This window comes from Anomaloglossus baeobatrachus, chromosome 1 (genome assembly GCF_048569485.1).
Source record: "Anomaloglossus baeobatrachus isolate aAnoBae1 chromosome 1, aAnoBae1.hap1, whole genome shotgun sequence".
In the NCBI taxonomy this organism is placed as follows: domain Eukaryota; kingdom Metazoa; phylum Chordata; class Amphibia; order Anura; family Aromobatidae; genus Anomaloglossus; species Anomaloglossus baeobatrachus.
Window position 1 is genome coordinate 529,628,871 of NC_134353.1, and position 20,009 is coordinate 529,648,879.

The 20,009-nt window shown below is 43.2% G+C and overlaps 1 protein-coding gene across 1 annotated transcript in view; it reads left to right on the top strand.

The window, feature by feature from the left end:
* The window catches only part of LOC142244182 (perilipin-2-like), a 55,096-nt gene extending 39,722 nt beyond the window's left edge, over positions 1-15,374 (top strand). Inside the window, exon 9 of the mRNA XM_075316391.1 lies at positions 13,748-15,374. Within this exon, the coding sequence (XP_075172506.1) occupies positions 13,748-13,864 (117 nt within the window). The 3' untranslated portion in view covers positions 13,865-15,374. The remainder of the gene's footprint in view (positions 1-13,747) is intronic.
* The last annotated feature ends 4,635 nt before the right edge of the window (positions 15,375-20,009 follow it).

Below are 20,009 nucleotides of genomic sequence, written 5' to 3' on the forward strand. Positions count from 1 at the left end.
GGATCCTGCTTTTACAGCAAAAAACGCATGCAAACGCATGTGTTATTTTGCAGGATCCTGTCACTGGATGTTTAGGGGCGGGCATTGGAGTCATGTGATCGGGAGTGAGGAGAACTAAATGTGCCAGACTGGGAGCCGGCATCTAACAGCTGTGAGGCTGTAACCAAGGTAAACATCGGGTATTTACTTTGGTTACAAGCGTCTGCAGCTGCTAGGAGCCGGGCTCCCTGCACACGTTACCAACGTAAACATCGGGTAACTAAGATGACAGCTGCAGACGCTCGTAACCAAGGTAAACATCGGGCTTGGATACCCGATATTTATCTTGGTTACGAGTGTCTGCAGCTGCTAGGAGCCGGGCTGCCTGCACACGTAACCAACGTAAACATCGGGTAACTAAGATAAGTGGTTACCCGATATTTACCTTGGTTACGAGTGTCCGCAGCTCTCAGGTGGGAGAGAGAGAGAGGAGAGGAAGGGGGAAAGACAGAGATAGAGAGGGTGAGGGAGGGAGGAGGAGAGAGAGACAGATCACGCGAGACTGGTTCTGGGCATGCTCAGTACTTTCTGGGCATGCTCAGTACAAAAGCAGGATCCTGTTACAACGCAACTCAACGCATTCTGCTAGGCAGGATCCAGCGCTCATTGAAATGCATTGCAGCTCGCGGCGCAATGTGAAGGATCCTGTGAGATGCGTTATTTTGACAAAGGTAAAAAACGCTACAAGTAGCGTTTTTGAAACATGTTAAAATAACGCAAAAGTACGGATCCTGTGTCTAACGCACGCAAACGCATGCGAACGCAGGTGGACGCGAGTCCATTGCAAATGCATTGAAGTGAAAACGCATTTGCACTGGATCCGTTTTTCCGCTAAAAAAAACGTTATGGACGGATGTTAAATAAACGTAGTGTGAAACCAGCCTTACTGTGATACAACTGCCAGAAGAAGTAGGATTCAGAAAAGGCAGAGGGACAAGAGATGTTAACATATACTGGATATGGCCAAAGAATACAACAAGGAGCTATATTTTTGTTTCATTGCCTACAGCTAAGCCTATGACTGTATTGATCAGCAGAAACTTTGGAATACAATGAAGTGTATGAGTGTGCCAAACCATGTGATCAGCCTCATTAGAAACCTTCACATCAACCAAGAAGAAAGAGTCCGAAATGGAACATTGGTACACAGCATAGCTAAAAGCAGAGCGAGGAATTGCACAAGGCTGCATCCAGTCGCCATCTCTCCAATTTATATGCAAAAGCTATTTTCGGGAGAACTGGACTTGCCAAAAAGAAGGAATCAAAATTGCTGGACGAATTGTCAACAATCTGATATATGCAGATGATACATAGGTTATAGCAGCAAGCGTAGATGGAATGAATGGGCTCGAACATGGAACTCCTACTCAATACAAAGATAAAGATATTGACAACTGCAAAGTACGACTGGGACACATTTGATTTGGACAGCGGCGAATGGGAAGTTGTAAAGGACTTCAAACTACTTGGATCAACGATCACTAGAGATGCAGTGACGTCATCAGTAGTCAGTAAGAGAATAGGTATGGGGAAATCAACAATGAAGTCATTGGACAAGGTTCTCAGATCAAGGAACATTTTACTGTTGACTAGAGATGAGTGAACCTTTGGAAATTTGGTTCGGCAGGTACAGTCGAACCTTAAAAAAAGTTTGTTTGTGACCCGGACATGATCCGAACCTCAATGGAAGTCTGTAATTGGGCACTTCGTGGCTTCACCCACATGCTGCCAGCCATAACCAGAACACTACCAGGGGAGGGTAGGCAGGATTTTTCACACTATTTTTTCAAACATTGCAATCGGCTTGCACAGGGCTGCGCATCACTCATATCCAAGTACAGCGCTGCTCGCTTGAGTGGTTTGCACTCGTAACTCACTCGAACTTCGAACCCAAACTTTGTTTTTTTGGAACTTTCTTTATGATGACACTCAACAGCCTACCATCCATAGATTCTGTCAGTTGTTTGATCTGGTTACGATCAACATTGCGTGCAGCAGCCACCACAGCCTCCCAGACACTGTTCTGAGAGGTGTACTGTTTTCCCTCCCTGTAAATCTCACATTTTATGAGGGACCACAGGTTATCTATGGGGTTCAGATCAGGTGAACAAGGAGGCCATGTCATTATTTTTTCATCTTTTAGACCTTTACTGGCCAGCCACGCTGTGGAGTAGTTGGATGCATGTGATGAAGCATTGTCCTGCATGAAAATCATGTTTTTCTTGAACGATACCGACTTCTTCCTGTACCACTGCTTGAAGAAGTTGTCTTCCAGAAACTGGCAGTAGGTCTGGGAGTTGAGCTTCACTCCATGCTCAACCTGAAAAGGTCTCACAAGTTCATTTTTTTTTTAAACATCTTTTTATTGAAATTTAACCGAGTTTCTTTTACAATCTGCTCTTATACAAAGAGCATTTCATTGATGACATTATAATCAAAACAGTCCCGCCCACCCCTCCCCCCGCTCTGCATGCGACCAGAAGCAACTTAAAATGGTAACTTATGTAATTGGTATGTGTCCATTGAACAGTTCAAGAAGGTACCAAGAGGTCTGTCCAAACTGAGATTTAAGTCTATCCTTAAGCACTGTAGCCAAGTTAGGTATAAATAAAGACCATGTTTCAAAGAAACGCTTAGTCAACTTCTCCTTATTCGACAGTGCATCCAGCCAGTCCATTTTGAATATGAACATTAGTTTTGTTTGGATAAACGCTAGAGAGGGTGCTTCAGGATTTACCCAGAGATGTAGGATACTTTTCCTAGTGGCCGAGGCCCAAATAGTTAACATTGCCCTGGTACCTCTCGGAAGACTTTGTTGTGCCTCCGCCAACATGTTAAAAATCGCCCACTGTGGTGTCAGAGCAAACTGAATATTGTATGTGTTTTGTAAGACTGAGTGAACACTTCTCCATACTCCCTGTATCTGAACACAGTCCCATAAGTGGTGAAACAGGTCAGTGTCTCTTATGCCACATTTAGAACAAGAGTATGAGGCATTTGTGTCCATTTTTGATTGAATTTTTGGAGTAATATATGCTCTATGTAGACTCATCAAGGCCATATCTGTGTAGCTACTGGACGACAGAAATTTACGTTGCAACAGCGTAGCTTGTAAAAAATCCTTTACCTCAAACTCTGGCATGTCTACCTTCCATTTTGCTGGACCTGTTGTTTTCCCCTCCCATGTCCAAACTGTACGCAACATTGAATAAACCTGACTAGTCGAGGACGCCTGGCTTCTTGCCCTCTTATGAAAGTTATCCACACTTCCTCCAAGATCTCCCTTTGGCTTGTCAACAAGATATTTTTGTGCCAAGCTACGCGCCTGAAGAAAAAGAAAAGGCTGACCCACAAAAGCTGGAAATCGGTGTGCCGCCTTCTCGTAAGAAAGCAACGACCAATCAGGCTCCATTAGATCTGCAGCATAAGCACAACCCTGCATTGACAATGTTTCATAAATCCTCGGAGGGCGACCCTGGAGGAATCTCGGATTTCCAATAAAGGGTTGAAATGGGGAACTTGAAGTGTTAATTTTACCAAGTTTCCTCACCTTCCTCCACGTTTGTTTAGTATGCCATAGTGTTGGATGATCCCTAACCTCACTCGGTATTTCCTCGTTCCCTAAATGCAGCAATGCTGTTAACGAGACTTGTGAACATAGCTGTTGTTCCAATTGTACATTGGCAAAGTGAGATACTCCTCGCACCCAGTCCACCACATATCTAAAATTTGCTGCTAGATTATATCTGCCCAGATCTGGAAGATTTATGCCCCCTGCCCCTTTTGGTAATTGAAGCTTGATTAAGCTGATCCTAGTACGCCCCTTGTGCCCCCAAATGAATTTTCCAAAGGATGAATTTAGTAGCTTAATATCTGATTTGCGTAGAAGCAACGGGAGAGTCTGAAATAAGAACATTATTTTGGGGAATGCTACCATTTTAATTAAGTGACATCGGCCCGAAAAGGATATTTTCAGATGTTTCCAAGATTGGAGTAGATGTATCAATGAATTTATAAGAGGCTTATAATTAATTTGATATAGTAACAAGGGGTTTGCTGGGAGCTGAATCCCCAAATATTTAATGGACCTGGTACACCACTGGAAGGGAAATAAGTTATCAATTTTACCCGATTTGTACATTGCCAATGCCTCAGTTTTTTTGTAATTTACCCTGAAGCCTGAGGCCTTTCCAAAATTATTCAATGTGTTCATTATCTCTGGAATCGCTTGAGAGGGATTGGCAATAAACAATAAAATATCATCGGCAAAAGCCAAAAGTTTAATTGTTGTTTCACCGACTCTCATGCCCTGAAATATTGCTAAATTATGTAGGGTCCTCAACATTGGGTCCAGAGCCAAATTAAACAATAAAGGTGACAAGGGACACCCCTGCCTCGTTCCCCTCTGTACCTCAAATGGCTCAGAGAATGTATTATTTATAGATAGTCTGGATTTGGGTTCTGTGTATATCATCTTGACAGCTTCGCAAAACCAGGATCCCACCTGGCGACATGCCAAAAGATTATGTAAATAGGCCCAAGAGACCCTGTCAAAGGCCTTGTCCGCATCAAGGCTAACTACTATATGTTTGGTACATCTATGCTTCCTACTATAAGAGATAGCCCCAATAGCCATCCTGATGTTATAGGTGATGGATTTCCCGTGCACGAATCCCGTTTGGAAGGGCAGAATAAGATCTGGAATCACTTGTTGTAATCTACCAGCTAGTATTTTAGTAAAGATTTTAAAATCAGAGTTGAGTAATGAGATGGGTCTGTATCCCTCCACCTGTAGTGGGTCTTTTCCTGGCTTAGGTAATACTATAATGTCTGCCTCATTGAACCTGTCGGGAATGATTCTATCTGTGACTATCTTATTATACACTGCACATAGATGAGGACCGATAGAGGCTCCCAAGATCTTATAATATTCGTTACTAAATCCGTTGGGCCTTGGCTTTTGGCTAGTTTAAGAGTGCCAATAGTTTTTACTATTTCTGAAATATTTATAGGGGCGTTTAGTACTACTCTTTGTTCCTCTGTCAAGATGGGCGCTACGGTACCATGGATAAAATCAGCTTCCCCGTCCACCTCCCTCGGTTCCGCCTCATACAGCGAGCCAAAGAATGCCCTGAACTCCTCCACTATTGCCTCATCTTTTGTTACCATGGCACCATCTTTCTTTTTAATTTTGTGGATTCTAGTGGTGGTTCTAAAGGGTTTGGTTAAAGAAGCTAGTAATTTCCCAGGTTTGTTGCCCCATTTAAAGTATTTATGTTTCTGGTAGTCCAGGTTACTAAGTGCCATCTCATGGGCCAAGGTGTCCGCCGCCTCCTTGGCCTCTAAGAAATGTTGTTTTGTCGCATCCGTGTTGTTATTTTTAAAATCTTTATATGCCTGCGTGAGACGTTTTTGTGCTGATATAGTTTGTTCCAGGAGCTTTTTTTCTCTTATGGCTGACATATGATATTATCTGACCTCTTACTACTGCCTTGGAGGCAGCCCAATACAAACCAGCGTCCCCACTATGCTCGTGATTATCATTCTCATAAAAGCTCCAGTGGTTTTGTAAAGAAGCTTTGAAATCCTCAGATTGATATAAATATGAAGGAAACCTCCACCTTCTTTCCCGTAGTATTGTGGTAGATAATAACAAATTAAAAGTAACCGGTGCATGATCCGAAATACAGATGTCTAGGATGTTGGAGGAAAGTAAATGTGGCATCAGTGCTGGGCTTAGTAGCCAATAGTCAATCCATGTATGTACGTCATGGACATGTGAATAAAATGTATAATCTTTATCTATTGGGTGCTGCATGCGCCATGTGTCTATTAGTCCCAATTGATTGACGAGATATTGCAAACCACTATGGAGCGCCAATAGAGGTGATGGTTGGGGACTTGACCTGTCTAAAATTCCATCATGAGCCTCATTGAAATCTCCGCCTACAATTAAATTAGTCATATCCCAACCTGTGATACTTTCGATCAATCTGGCTCTGAACTGTGGATCAGGAATATTTGGTGCATATATGTTTGCTAAGTTATAGATAGTGCCCTCTATCTTCACTTTCACCAATAATAATCTCCCTATAGGGTCCTCTGAAACCTCCAGAACTTCATGACTAATATGCTTATTGATCAATATAGCTACCCCTCTTTGTTTTCTCGTAAATGACGCTTCTGCGCATACGGCATATTTTCTGCTGTGAAGAAATGGGTGATTGCCCTTCATCCAGTGTGTTTCCTGTAAGAAGACAATATGGCAATTTAAACGATGTAGATAATTTAAAACTTTTTTCCTCTTAATAGGAGAGTTTAACCCGTTAACATTCCAGGAGCACCAATACAGCGATTTAATCGTGGACACATTTGTGCTCTCTGTGTTAGTCATTTATCCTATTCCAGAAGGCGGAATTAATTGTAAAATTATAAACAACCTATTTGGGTTCCCTCGTCCATCCCAGCGAGTAAACGCGACAACCCATATGAGAGCTAAACTAAAGGTACGCACGCAGAGCCCCCTAACCCCTTCCCATCTAAACAAAAACCTTAATCTAATGGCAATGTCACCTGCCTCTCTGGCAGTCCTGACACTGAAAAAAAAAAGGAAAAACAGGATGAACATCAGAACTGTAGCACCGTGACGTCTCCGATTTAAGTGTCTGTGTTGACTGCTGGCGAAGCTCCATTTTCCTGAAGAAGGTAATTTAAAGCCAACTTAGGATCTTCAAAAGTCCAATTCTTTCCCCCTGTAGTGAAGCGTAGAACAGCAGGATACAGTAGACTGAAGCGAATATTTTTTTCCGCCAATAGTTTGCATACTGGATTGAAGGCTTTGCGTCTTGTTGTCAAGGCTGCTGAGTAATCTTGGAACAAAAGCAGTTTAGAGTTATTGTAGGTAAGTGAGCGATTTTCTCTAAATGCTGTCAGCAATCTGATCTTGTCTTGGAAGTCCAGGACCTTAAAAATTACTTGTCTGGGTCTGACCTCTCCATCATTTCGAGGTGGGCCCACTCTGTGGGCCCTTTCAATAGCAATTGGCCCCGACTTTAGATCCAATTTCAAAGCTCCTGGTAGCCATTCTGAAGTGAGTTTCAATAGATCAGCTTGCCGAACCGATTCAGGGACGCCCACCAACCTTAAATTATTGCGTCTGGACCTGTTTTCAAGATCATCTACCTTGTCCAGCAATACAGCAATGTCCTTATTCCTGCTCTCCAGCATCTCTGAAATTTCCTTTACAGCGTCCTCCATGTCAGAGACCCTCTGCTCCACATCTGTTAGCCTTGAACCCTGGGCATTAACTTGGGTGACTATAACGTCTAATGAAGACTGGAAGGCTGCCAGCCACCCATCAATCACCGGCATCAAGAGATCCGTGATGGCCTTAGCAGTGGCCTGGGGTGGGTCTGTAGTTGCCTCAGGGGAAGCCCCTGGTGATGGGGGTGCATTTTGGTTTCGTCTTTGCGGTCTAATTCCTTTACTTGGTTGTGTGGCATTGCTCTTACCCACAAATTTATCCATAGTAAGAACTGTAAATATGGAGCTTCTTTAGAGACTGTGGTGACGTCACAATAACATAAGCTTAATTACATCTGTGTGGTAAACTTGGCCGTTTCACAATTATTTCCACGCTGTGTATGAGAGTGTATAGATGTTACTTGAAAAAGACCAGTCAGAAGGGCAGGAGGCAGGCCAGATGACTGATCCCACTTATTTTTGTTTTTCACCCTCTTCTATACTGTCAGTGCTGGTGAAGTGGTGAGGTAGGGGTTAATCAAGTTGAGCTGTGATGCACTTCAGGCTTATCTGCCTCTGTTTACTGTTGCAGATTACAGGCCTTGTGCAGCAGCCATTTAAGGTGAGACCTGCAGGGATGTATCTGCCCCCTCCACAGCCCCCTGTTTATCTCCTGACCTGCTCTCACAGCCGAATGTCTCCAAGGGCTCTCAGCTCCCTCCTCACTCACAGTATCTCAGACGTTGGGCCTGTCCACGGAGCTCTGTGTGACAGGTAAACACAGCGTGCAGTCCTGTTTGCTGAGCTTGCTGCTGCTCAGTGTTTCACTATTTCTTCTGTGGCAGGGAGGGGAGTGTGTGAGAGTTCACTGAAAACTATGGCTGCCTCTGGAAGCACTTCAGTCCCCTTCCCTGCCTCCTTCTGGATGTTAGTGCCCGATATTTAACCCCTCTCTTACCAGGTCCCGGGTGCTTTCCGTTTGCAGTGGCACAGCTGCAGGGGGAGCAGGGAGGATGGGCAGCGTTCCTCTGTGCAGCACAGCCCACAGCCTGCAGCCTGGTGCTTTGTGTCAGAGCACTCCTTTCTTTGTGGAGCAGCATACACCTTTCACCTCCGGAGTATCAGGAGAGCCGGGCCTGATGTGCGCCCCTTGTCCTGGCCTTATCTCTGCAGCCTTGAGATGTTAGGATGGGCCTGGATAACGTTTTTGGCCTAGGCTGCTGAGGAGCTCATGATAAAAGCAGCTACCTCGTAGCTCCGCCTCCCGGAAGTCCACAAGTTCATTTTTGATGATACCAGCCCATACCAATACCCCACCTCCACCTTGCTAGCGTCTGAGTCGGAGTGGAGCTCTCTGCCCTTTACTGATCCAGCCTCTGGCCCATCCATCTGGCCCATCAGGAGTCACTGTTATTTCATCAGTCAATAAAACTTTTGAAAAATCAGTCTTAAGATATTTCTTGGTCCAGTCTTGACATTTTATCTTATGTTTCTTGTTCAAAGGTGTTCGTTTTTCAGCCTTCTTTACCTTGGCCATGTCCCTGAGTATGGCACACCTTGTGCTTTTTGATACTCCAGTAACGTTGGAGCTCTGAAATATGGCCAAACTGGTGGCAAATGGCATCGTGGCAGCGTCACACTTGATATTCCTCAATTAATGGGCAGTTATTTTGCGCCTTTTTTACCCAACACGCTTCTTGCGACCCTGTTGGCTATTTGCCATGAAACGCTTGATTGTTTGGTGATCACATCAAAAGTTTGGCAATTTCAAGTCTGCGGCATCCCTCTGCAAGACATCTGACAATTTTGGACTTTTCAGAGCCCGTCAAATCTCTCTTCTGACCCATTTTGCCAAAGGAAAGGAAGTTGCCTAATAATTAAGCACACCTTATATAGGGTGTTGATGTCTGTGACGGGGTATGCGACAGAGCAGTGAGGGACGCCAGGCGAAGGAACAATCCAAAGGGCTTTATTGGAACCACAAAGATAAAGCACCAAACATAAATATAAATCCTTAAAGTCTGCAAGGAGTCCACAACAAAACAAAAGATCCAGGGGCGCCTCCCGGTATTCCAACGCCAGGGAAAATATGGCAATGGTCCTTATATGAGTTCCTTGAGTCCAACAGGGTGAACAACAAAACACAATCCCACATGGCCACTGATCTCCAGTCTGTAACAGTCCATACACAGGCTCTAGGATCCAGCCTCAGCTATAGATCCTAGTCCTTCTCCAGCCGAGATCCAACTAACTGACCTAACATGGGTCTCATTGTTCTTCTCTCCTGGGATCAGCCCCTAAGGTGGGCCCAACTCCGCCTGGACATATGATGACATTTGATACATGAATGGACTTTAGACTCCTGGCTCTGTTCTGTTTACCAAGTTGTGGATTGGAGAAGTCCCATGCTGAGAAGAACAAACAATCCCCCACCAGTAGTACATACAGGACAGTCAAGGAGAGATAGACTATTACACCATGAGCATAGGCGGGGGAGGGACACACTGTTACAGCCCCTTCCCCCCTCAATTTGTGTACGGAGTAGTGACCTCAACAGGTCGCTTGTCAAGTACACGTAAACATGGTGGACCTGACTCGGGGCTCCTCCTGCCTGGACAATCCGTCTGTATTTTGGGTGTTGGCTGCCCCTTCTATATTGTATGGTGAAGATATAGGATTGAATGTTCGGCTCCAGTTTGTGTCCTCCTTCACTTAAACTTTGCTTCCTGCACCCACAAATTGGCATTGTAGATCTCCCACATCATTGCGTAGGAAAATGTCTGCAGGAAGGCCGCTCATCACACCAATTATGCATTGTTTTGCCCCAAAGCCATAATCCAGGGTTACACTCGCTCTTGGAATATATCTCTGAGTACCTCCAGCCAATTCAATGGCAATTCCTGGTCCCTTTTGAATTGCTTCTGGTTGAATAACTCGGGGATCTGCTATGGTGAGAAAAGCCCCAGTGTCACGAAAACCAACAACTTTTTGGCAATCCAGCAGGACCTCCTGTAGATGTTTATGCTGAAGATCATAAGAGAGGGTGGCTGTGGCTCGCAACCCATAGACTCCTGGTAGGGAAGTCAACATATTAGAGTCACTTGGCAAATCATCAGGGCCTGAATCCAGCTCTTCTCCTGCTGAGGGTGTCTGTAGATAATGGACAGGCAAAGGTGGTCTGCAGCTGTTCTGCCTCCGAACACCTGGACAGTGAGCTTGCAGATGACCAGGCTGCCCACATCGATAACATCTGCGCTGCGTCTCACTCCTTCCAGTTTGCATTCTAGAGAAGTAGGTAGGAGACCTTGGTGACTGATAGCGAGGTACAGGTTCTGGAGGTGGTTGTCGATTTGGAGGATGACTCCACAGGATAGATGGCCATGTGGCCCGCAGATGCCCGGGATGCCCACAGCTATAACATCTTCGCTCTTCTACTTTGTCTCCTCGTCGCATTCCAGAAAATGTGGTAGAAACAACTGGAGGCACATACACATGGGTATCCACATGAGGCGGTGATCTAGGAGGTCGAAGAACATTGGGTACTGAAGGACAAGTCACCTCTGGTGTTGGGGAGCTGGTCAGTTTTGCTCCCTCTGCTAGCAGCTTCTTCCACTGAGGTTTGATAGTGAGCACCTCATCAGCTAGAGCAGCAGCTTGTTCCACTGTCTCTGGTCTCCTCTCGCGCACCCATTCCCGGATCGCAGTAGGGCACTTGGCATAAAACTGTTCTTTTAGGATGACCTGGATGACCATCTCCTAAGTTAAGGCCCCCTCTCCCTCCAGCCAGCGATGGCTTACTTGTTTCAGTCTGTGGGCATACATCTTGAAAGACACTTCCCCATCACAGGCTAACGTACGAAACTGAGTCCTATAAGTATCTGGGGTCTCGGCATAATGTTCTAGAATGGTCTGTTTTTTCTCTCCATACTCACAATTCCACTCAGGGTCCATAACTCTATAGGCGTTGGCAGCTCCACCCTCCAAGAGGCCCACCAGCTGTCTGACTCGCGCTCTTTCTGGGACTTCCATTAATCGGCACTGATGCTCAAAGTCCTGGAAGAAGCCCTCAATGTCGCATGCAGCTTCATTAAATGGCTTAAAGTCCTTGCGGGACACTCTGGAGAATTCCCTCATAGTGGGTGCTGTGGGTACAGTCTGTCTGGAGCCTCTAGCTGCTTCCACAGCAAACCTCCTCTCCAGCAATGCCCTCTCTTGAGCTCTGCGAATGGCATCCATCTTATATTCAACGGTGACCTCATCTCCAAGCAGTGCCATCTCCTCCTGATACCACACAACCCACTGACTTTTTGGGGTATTTACCTCCAGCTCCCGTCTTTCCTGTCCTTGCTGTGGAAATTGTTCCTCGGTGCCATCTTACAGGCAAGCGTTTTCCAATGCCTCAATTAGTTGCTCCTTAGAGAGTCCTTTGTAACCGACTCCTAATTCACGGGCCTTTGTTTGTAGGCTCACCACAGTCCAGTTCTTGTACTCTGAGGTTCTGATTCCAGATGTTAAAGGGCCGTTGTCCTCCATTTATTATGCTCTGATCCTGCCACTGCCAACCAGTTTGTGACGGGGTATGCGACAGAGCAGTGAGGGACGCCAGGCCAAGGAACAATTCAAAGGGCTTTATTGGAACCACAAAGATAAAGCACCAAACATAAATATAAATCCTTAAAGTCTGCAAGGAGTCCACAACAAAACAAAAGATCCAGGGGCGCCTCCCGGTATTCCAACGCCAGGAAAAATATGGCAATGGTCCTTATATGAGTTCCTTGAGTCCAACAGGGTGAACAACAAAACACAATCCCACGTGGCCACTGATCTCCATTCTGTAACAGTCCATACACATGCTCTAGGATCCAGCCTCAGCTATAGATCCAAGTCCTTCTCCAGCCGAGATCCAACTAATTGGTCCCCATGATTGCGTCAAGGTTACGGGGTTGGCTAATAGCCTGCATCAGTTACACACAGAGCTCAGCACCTGGGTGCCCTCCACACATGCAGACCCCTTACCAGGATGTTAATTTACATATTAATGTTGAAAGGGGATAACAAATAGGGTTTTGACATGCATCTTGGCAAATAAGTTTGCGTATCAAAAACAAACAGGAAGCAGAGTATATTGTACCAATTATTTTTTTTTTATTTTACATAAGTTATAAACATTTATTTATTCAACACCCATTAAAAACACCAAAAGAAAATCACTTGAAAAAAAACAATAATGGAGGAATTTTGACCATTAACCTATTGATAAGACAGGTGAGGGGATACACTGCTCATAATTATTAGATTTATAAAATATATTAAAATTTTATAAATCGAGCAACACCCCAACACCCTCCCCAATAATTAAATATATTGCACTGAACCATTAGTGCAATATATTTAATTATTGGGGAGGGTGTTGGGGTGTTGCTCGATTTATACATTTTAATATATTTTAAAAAATCTAATAATTTTGAGCAGTGTATCCCCTCACCTGTCTTATCAATAGGTTACTGATCAAAATTCCTCCATTATTGTTTTTTTTTGTACAAGTGATTTTCTTTTGGTGTTTTTAATGGGTGTTGAATAAATAAATGTTTATGACTTTTGTAAAATAAAGAAATAATTGGTACAATATACTCTGTTTCCAGTTTTTTTTGTTTTTTATTATATAATCTCTTGAGTTAAGATACCACAAATATTATGGTGGGGAAGTAAAGACATTTTTCTCGATATGTAAATAATGTTGCATGTAGCCTGGCCTTGAATTGGTATAGCTAATTATGTTTCTTTTTTGACAATAATGAGGCCTGGGCTACAGTGACTTTTGTAGTCCTACTGATTTGACTTTAGCTATGGCTGCCATCCAAAGTTATACTAATTGAGTTGTATGCAGTTGTTGGAATACAGCTGCCATTTAGTTAAAATCAGTCAGCAATATAAAAAGTGTGGCCCAGGCCTAAACTGCAATACATGTAGATGAGGGTTTCAAAAATACATTTCTGCATAAAAATGCATGGCAACATTTTAGTACAATCTTGAAGGAATTGTCCAACATAAGAAAAAATATTTTAGGCTTGGATGTGCTAGAAAATGAAACGTTTTCCCAGGCCTGTTGTATTAAAAAGTCAGAGATACTGCAGCCTGTGATTGACTGCCTTTGGCAGGTGACTGGAAGAGCATGTCATCAGATGGATACCATTCTGTCCTGTGAACAGAGCAGGCATTGCTTGGGGGGTGCGTACACCTTTGAAGTGGCTTGGCCAGAATCCAAAGGGGGCGCTGTAAGTTTGTAGATATGTATGTGCTTGGTATATATAAATATCTAGAATTATTATGGGGCAACCCCCATTTGTACCCTTTCATGTGTCTTCCTTTTCAATACAGTGGTCTATGAACAGTAGGTATGGTGTATGGGGTTGTTATTCTTTCTGCTGCATGTCTACAAAAAATAAATCCAACTTCTTTTTCCTAGGTACCTGACTTTAGCATCAATGATTTTGCTTCAGAAACTGATGACAACCCTGACATGATTGAAGAGGAAATGCAAGATTTCTCCCAAGCGAATGGCCGTGTAATAAACCGAGAATAAGTTGAAATGCATTTTCCTTTTGTATACCTCTTTACCCTGTAATCACTGAGACTGGAATCTTTTGTCATATTAAAGTAGTGCTGAAAATGGCTCCTATAAATCTGAAATCACCTTTAAATTCTAATCAAAATTCTTTATAGGAGATTAAGATATAAGAAATTTGGTAAGGTCATAACTTAAAGGGAGCCTGTCAGGTACAATATGCACCCAGAACCACGAGCAGTTCTGGGTGCATGTTACTAATCCCTGCCTAACCGTCCCAGCCTATAGTAGCATAGATAAAGGGATTTTTAGAAAAAGTATTTCTAAAGATTCCATATGATATGCTAATGATGCCAGTGACTAATCATGATGGTGTTACTTACACTGGCTAGTCGGCCCCCTTAGTATGTTACTACACCTTGGCTTCATAGTGCACATGACTGCCGGGTGTACGAGTCCTGGCTTCAAGACCTTGTAGTGCGCATGACCGAAAGTCCGGGATCATGTGCATTGGGACAAAATCCAGGAGTAGGACGCGATGGCAGCGGAGATGTGAGTGAGACCATCCTCTGACACTGCGTATTTATTAGCATGTTAGCACACCCACAGGGGCGTACTAACATGCTAAGGGGGTTGACTAGCCAGGGGAAGTAACACCCTTGGGACTAGTCCCTGGCCAAATTAGAATATGATAAAAGATCTTTTGAAATACTTTTTGTAAAGATCCCTTTATGCTAGTGTATACAGGGACGGTTAGGCAGGGATTAGTAATATGCACCCAGAACTGCTTGTGGTTCTGGGTGCATATTGCACCTGACAGGTTCCCTTTATTGTGATTTGCTTTAAAATATGTTGTATGGATTTATTTCTCTACCTCAGCCAGGATGTTGCCTTTAAGAGAAAGTGATAGCTGATACATGCTGCCCGTTCAAGTAGCATGTATCATGCACTGGCTGTATGAAGTAAGCCAGGTATGCTTGTCTCTGAAATGCTGCGGCGTTTCAGAGAAAACATACTTTAACACTAGAAGTCCCAGAGAGGGGTCATTTAACATTTCTACCATTGGAACCCTATGGAGCTCGAAATTCCTGGGACTTCTAGTGTTAAAGGGACTCTGTCAGCACAGAATGACTGTTCAAACCAAGCAGAGGGGCTTGGTGAATTATGCCATGGACAAACATTTAAGTGCACCTTCCTATCTGCTTGTTTTCCCCTTATCTCCTCCTCCTTTGTCTTGTTTGGTAGCTCTGGCTTCATAGAGCCTGGGAAGTGTGAAGAGGAGAGAAACAAGGAGGTGGAAAGGTGTATTTAGATGTTTGGCTCCGCTGTGATGCACCGAGTGCCTGTACATGGTTTGAACAGTCATTCTGTGCTGACAGTCCCTTCACCATTAACCACAGTGATAAAACAAAGTTATAAAAGACATTATAGAGTCAGATTTTACTTTCTTTGTTGTGTTTTCCTTATCTGCCTAACCCTTGCATCTGGTGTTAAACATTGTATATTAAAGAAACTTGTTCACAGTAAAGTTTAAAAATGACTATTTTTTTTTCTTTAAATATATACAAGTGACAGTTAAACAATACAACATACCACATTTAAAGCCCTCTATGTTCAAAGAGGAAAATGAAAGACCCAAGGCAATGCACTGATCTTAGTAAAAGTGCGGCTTTGGTGACCACTTGATTGACTATAGCTTTGGATCAATCATCAGTGTAAAATGCTTCTTTATATGTTCAACTAGCTAGTATTGCATTAACTCTTTCCTGGTATGTGATTGCATATTTACACCATTCATTGGGGTCAGTTGTATGTCTGTCATACGAACTAAAAACAAAACACTCGATGTTACTATGAGAAAAGAGATCATAGTGGTGCTATCTGAGTGTAGTAATTTCCAATTTTCAAACAGGGTGAGTGTAATTATTGCACTCCCCTAGGGTGAAGACAAAAGAGCATTGAATAGTTTTCAATGTTCTGCTGGGGATACTGCTCCTCTGATAGCTGCGGGTGTATCCACCAGTGGAGTTCAGCAAACAACCAATGGTGAAAATCCAGGAACCCAGAATGAAGCGCTCTCCCAGTAGGGCGTGAATAATCCAAATGGATCATTTGGACTCCAATATAGGAACTTTATTTAACACAATGGTGTGATAAAACACCGTTTAAAATACAACGTGTTTAGGCTTCAAAATAAGTCTTCTTCAGGTATACATAAAAACTAATAAATAAAACAAGTCACTTTTATATTCTCCAAGGCACTTGGACTACTACTCAAGGGACTACTGTTCCATCATTTAAATGCAGTCATCAATCTATCAGATTGCTCATTATTTTGGGAATGATAAACTGAGAAGAGACTTTTAATTCTTGCAGGCTATGTGAGCTGAGAGGCCATAGAACCACATAATGTCTTTAAAAAATACTTGGGCCAACTGTAGGTTAGATAAAAATCTTGATAATGGAACAAAATGCCATCTTGGAGAAGCAGCTCACTATGATTCAGATAGTAGTTAACCCTTGTGTTTCAGGAAGATTTGTAACAAAGTCAATAATAAAAAAATCAGCACAGAGTTCCTCTGATTATAGGAAATAAATTAATCTTATTTACAGTCATATGCTGACTAGCTGCTCTTCCTAATTCTCTCAAAGGTCAGTAAAATATTACAGACCCTATTTCATTCAGAAAAATCAGAAGAGAGGCACTAGAGATGAGCGAGGTTTTTGGACCAAACAACGTCTTTACAAAAACAAACAAAATAGAGTTCGGGTGCTTTACGTATGCTGACTACTCGAGCAACCATCACTGTGCTCAGATACACTCTGTGCTCAGCCCAGTGCAAGCCCCTTGCAGTGTTTGAACAGCTGGAACTTGGGTTAACAACAGTGTGATCAAATGTATTGTGCAACAAAAAAAAGAGAGAGAAAAGCCTGCCTGCCCTCCCCTGGAAATGTTCTGCTTATGGCTGTCTGTATGTGGGCCGAGATCTGAACTGCCAATCAGTGACTTCCATTGGGGTTCGGGTCAAGTCCGAACCCGTGGAGGTTCGGTTCAGCTGTCCCCGCTGAACCAAACTTTCACTGGTTTGCTCATCTCTAGTGGGCACATGACCTGTGAAAACTGCATATGCAATAGCTGATTTCTGACAGTGAGTATATTACAAATTGTTATGATTTGGCATTCTACAGTGCTAAATTTTATAATTACTGCTCATATAAATACAGATACAGTACCCCTTAATGTGTCAGATGGCACAATAAATTATTTACATAGCCATGTATCTTATTATCTGACAAGATATGCACCAATAGCAGTTCAAAAATACATTACTTGAACCACATGTACATGAATACATCACCAGAACCACCATCATTACAAGAAGATAGCATCACAACCACCATTACAGAAATATTTCATAACCACCATGAATACTTCACCAGAACCACCAACACTATGTGTATATATGACCAAGCTTAGTACAGTGATGAATTGCAATGTCAGATCAGTCCTATTTACATTTCTATCTCATGAATCTAGAATTCCCTATATGTCCCTTACAGTGGTGAGGAAATACTACAAGATGTTAACAAATAACATCAGACTGCGGACTATACAGGAACCACAGTACTGATGAGGCATAATCAGTATCAAACATAAACATTGACATCCAGATACCTTATTGGTGACATATTTTCTGATTAGCATTGTTTTCTTTCTTCTCCATCTGCTTTAGATGTGATGATGACATTTGACATCTAAAGCTCATCTTTGCAGACTTCCATCTCATCTTCTGCAGCACCTCCTGACATAGTGCCATTAAAAAGAACAGTGTCATGATAATGCTCCTGAATAAAAAATACCTGCCCTATGTTGTGTCCCTGAATAATAATTTCCCCTCACTGTGCACCCTGCACTTAATATGTCCCCCATACTATCCTTCTTATGGTACATGACCTCCACACTTTCTTTTCCTGAAAATATTGTCTCCTCACTGTCCACCCTTATGAACTATCACCACAACTGTCTGCCCTAATTAGCTATAGTCGCCTCACTATCTTCCCTTACTAGCTTTAACTGTCACACTGTTCACCTCTATAAGCTATACCACGTGTCCCCCACCCTGTCGCCCCTTTTCCATACTGCACCTCCTCTTCACACTGTCCCTGTCACAGGTGACGGACAGTCCAGTGGTGTCTGGCTATAGAACATTGCAGAGGTTGGCTGCACAAACTGCTCCTTGAACTTCTATTATTCCTGCTTGGTGTGTATGGTATCTTATGTATCTCCACTGCTTGTGCTTTATCCCTTACTCTTTAGGACCCTGCAGAGTTCCTCACCCTTTAGGCCATGTGCGCACTATAAAGTGACTTTTTCTTAAGGAAAATCCGCACCCTCTTAAAGAATCCCGCACCCCCGCAGTAAAAAAAACGCACCAAAACCGCAGCGAAATCCGCATGCGGTTTTGCTGCGGATTTACCGCAGGTTGGTCCCTGCATTTTTTTTACCATTATCTATGGCAAAAACCGCAGGTACCTGCAGAAAAGAAGTGGCATGCTCATTAATTCCGCAGCGGAAAATACGCGGGTATAAAAAAAGCAGTGAGCGCACAGCTTTTTTAAAACCCATAGGATTTGCTGGGGAATGACTTCAGCAAAGTTAGACATATTTTCTGCAGCAAATCCGCTGCAAAATCCGCGGTAAATCTGCAGCGTGCGCACTTAGCCTTAAGCTGTTTTCATCAGCACTTTCCTTTGTGTCCTTAAAAACTCTCATTCCCTTTTGGTCTGTGCTGGTGATAGGTCTAAAGGCTGCTTTACACGAGTCAATCCATCATGCGATTTATTTGGCAAAGTCTTTTTTTTTTTTTTTTTTTGTTTGTATCGCTGATAGGTAGTTGTCCATGTGTCACACGTTGAGTGTTGTCAAACGACCACAAAGCGCTCATCGATATATTGATTGGCCATGGCGGACGTCCAAAAGGCTTCACACATGTTTTCCTTTGGTCAATCTGTCTTTTGTATGGGCGTAATTAGGCAAACTATACAGCCCTTCATGACGTTGTCTGGATTGTTGCACGCCCTGAATTCTTCTGACCTGCTCAATCCAGTTCTGCTAATGTGTTTGATTGGTTAGATCCCATATATATTGTTTCTCTTCTGCGTCTGTCTTTGTTGCCTCGTGTGTCCTTAGCATCAATCTTGTTTGTTGTTTGTGGTCTGGTTTATGTCGATTTCAGAGTATGTATCTTCCAAAGGTGGGTTAAATTTGGTTTTGTATGGTTTATTTATTGTGTCATTTAGCCGTTCACAATGAATAATGCACTATAAAACACTGTGCATGACGCCAAGGCTGAATGTTCACACATCATGACTACAGCTCCGTATTTTATAACAGTAATAACCAATCAAAACGCATCTGCTACAACCAATCCGATTAGATTAGGCGTGATTATTTAAAACCACAAATACGCCCTGAACGTTTACTGACGTCACAAACAACTACGAGGATGGCCGATTACACGGTGTCACACTTTGCAATGTGTCGTTCATTAAGACTAAACTGAACGATTTTATGGAATTAAACGATGAGTACACGATGGCCGAATTTCAAACGATTAGGCATCGGTTGGACTCGCAAGGAGCTGTCACATGAGGAGATGTCGTTACGAATGACGGAAGTGCGTCACTAAATCCGTGACCCCAACGATGCATCGCACAATATATCGACTCGTGTAAAGCAGCCTTAATACCCTTAAAAAGTCTTCAGTGCAAGAAGTTGGCTTGGATTCATCTGGAGAAACTTTGTTGTTTTTGCAGTTTCTCTCCCTGAGTCATCTGAAGATAAATTATTTATTCACTCCCCTTTTTGTATTCCCTGTGTTCTTTAGGGCTCAGTGGGGTTGACTAATCGCTCATCCTATCCATTCCCTACCTAGGGCCTATTTCAGGGTCAACAAAGGTTAGGTATCCGGCTCAGCGCATAGGTGCGGAATCTATTTAGGGTGGTGAGGGAAGCCAGGGGCCAGCGGTAGGTTTGGTTAGGAGTCACCATCTCCCCCCTTCCCTAGTAACAGGGTTTCCCTTCCCTTTTGCCGTTCACTTGGTACTTCCCTGTACCTGGTGTGACATGATCACCAGGTAAACAATAAGAAAAAAAAACTAT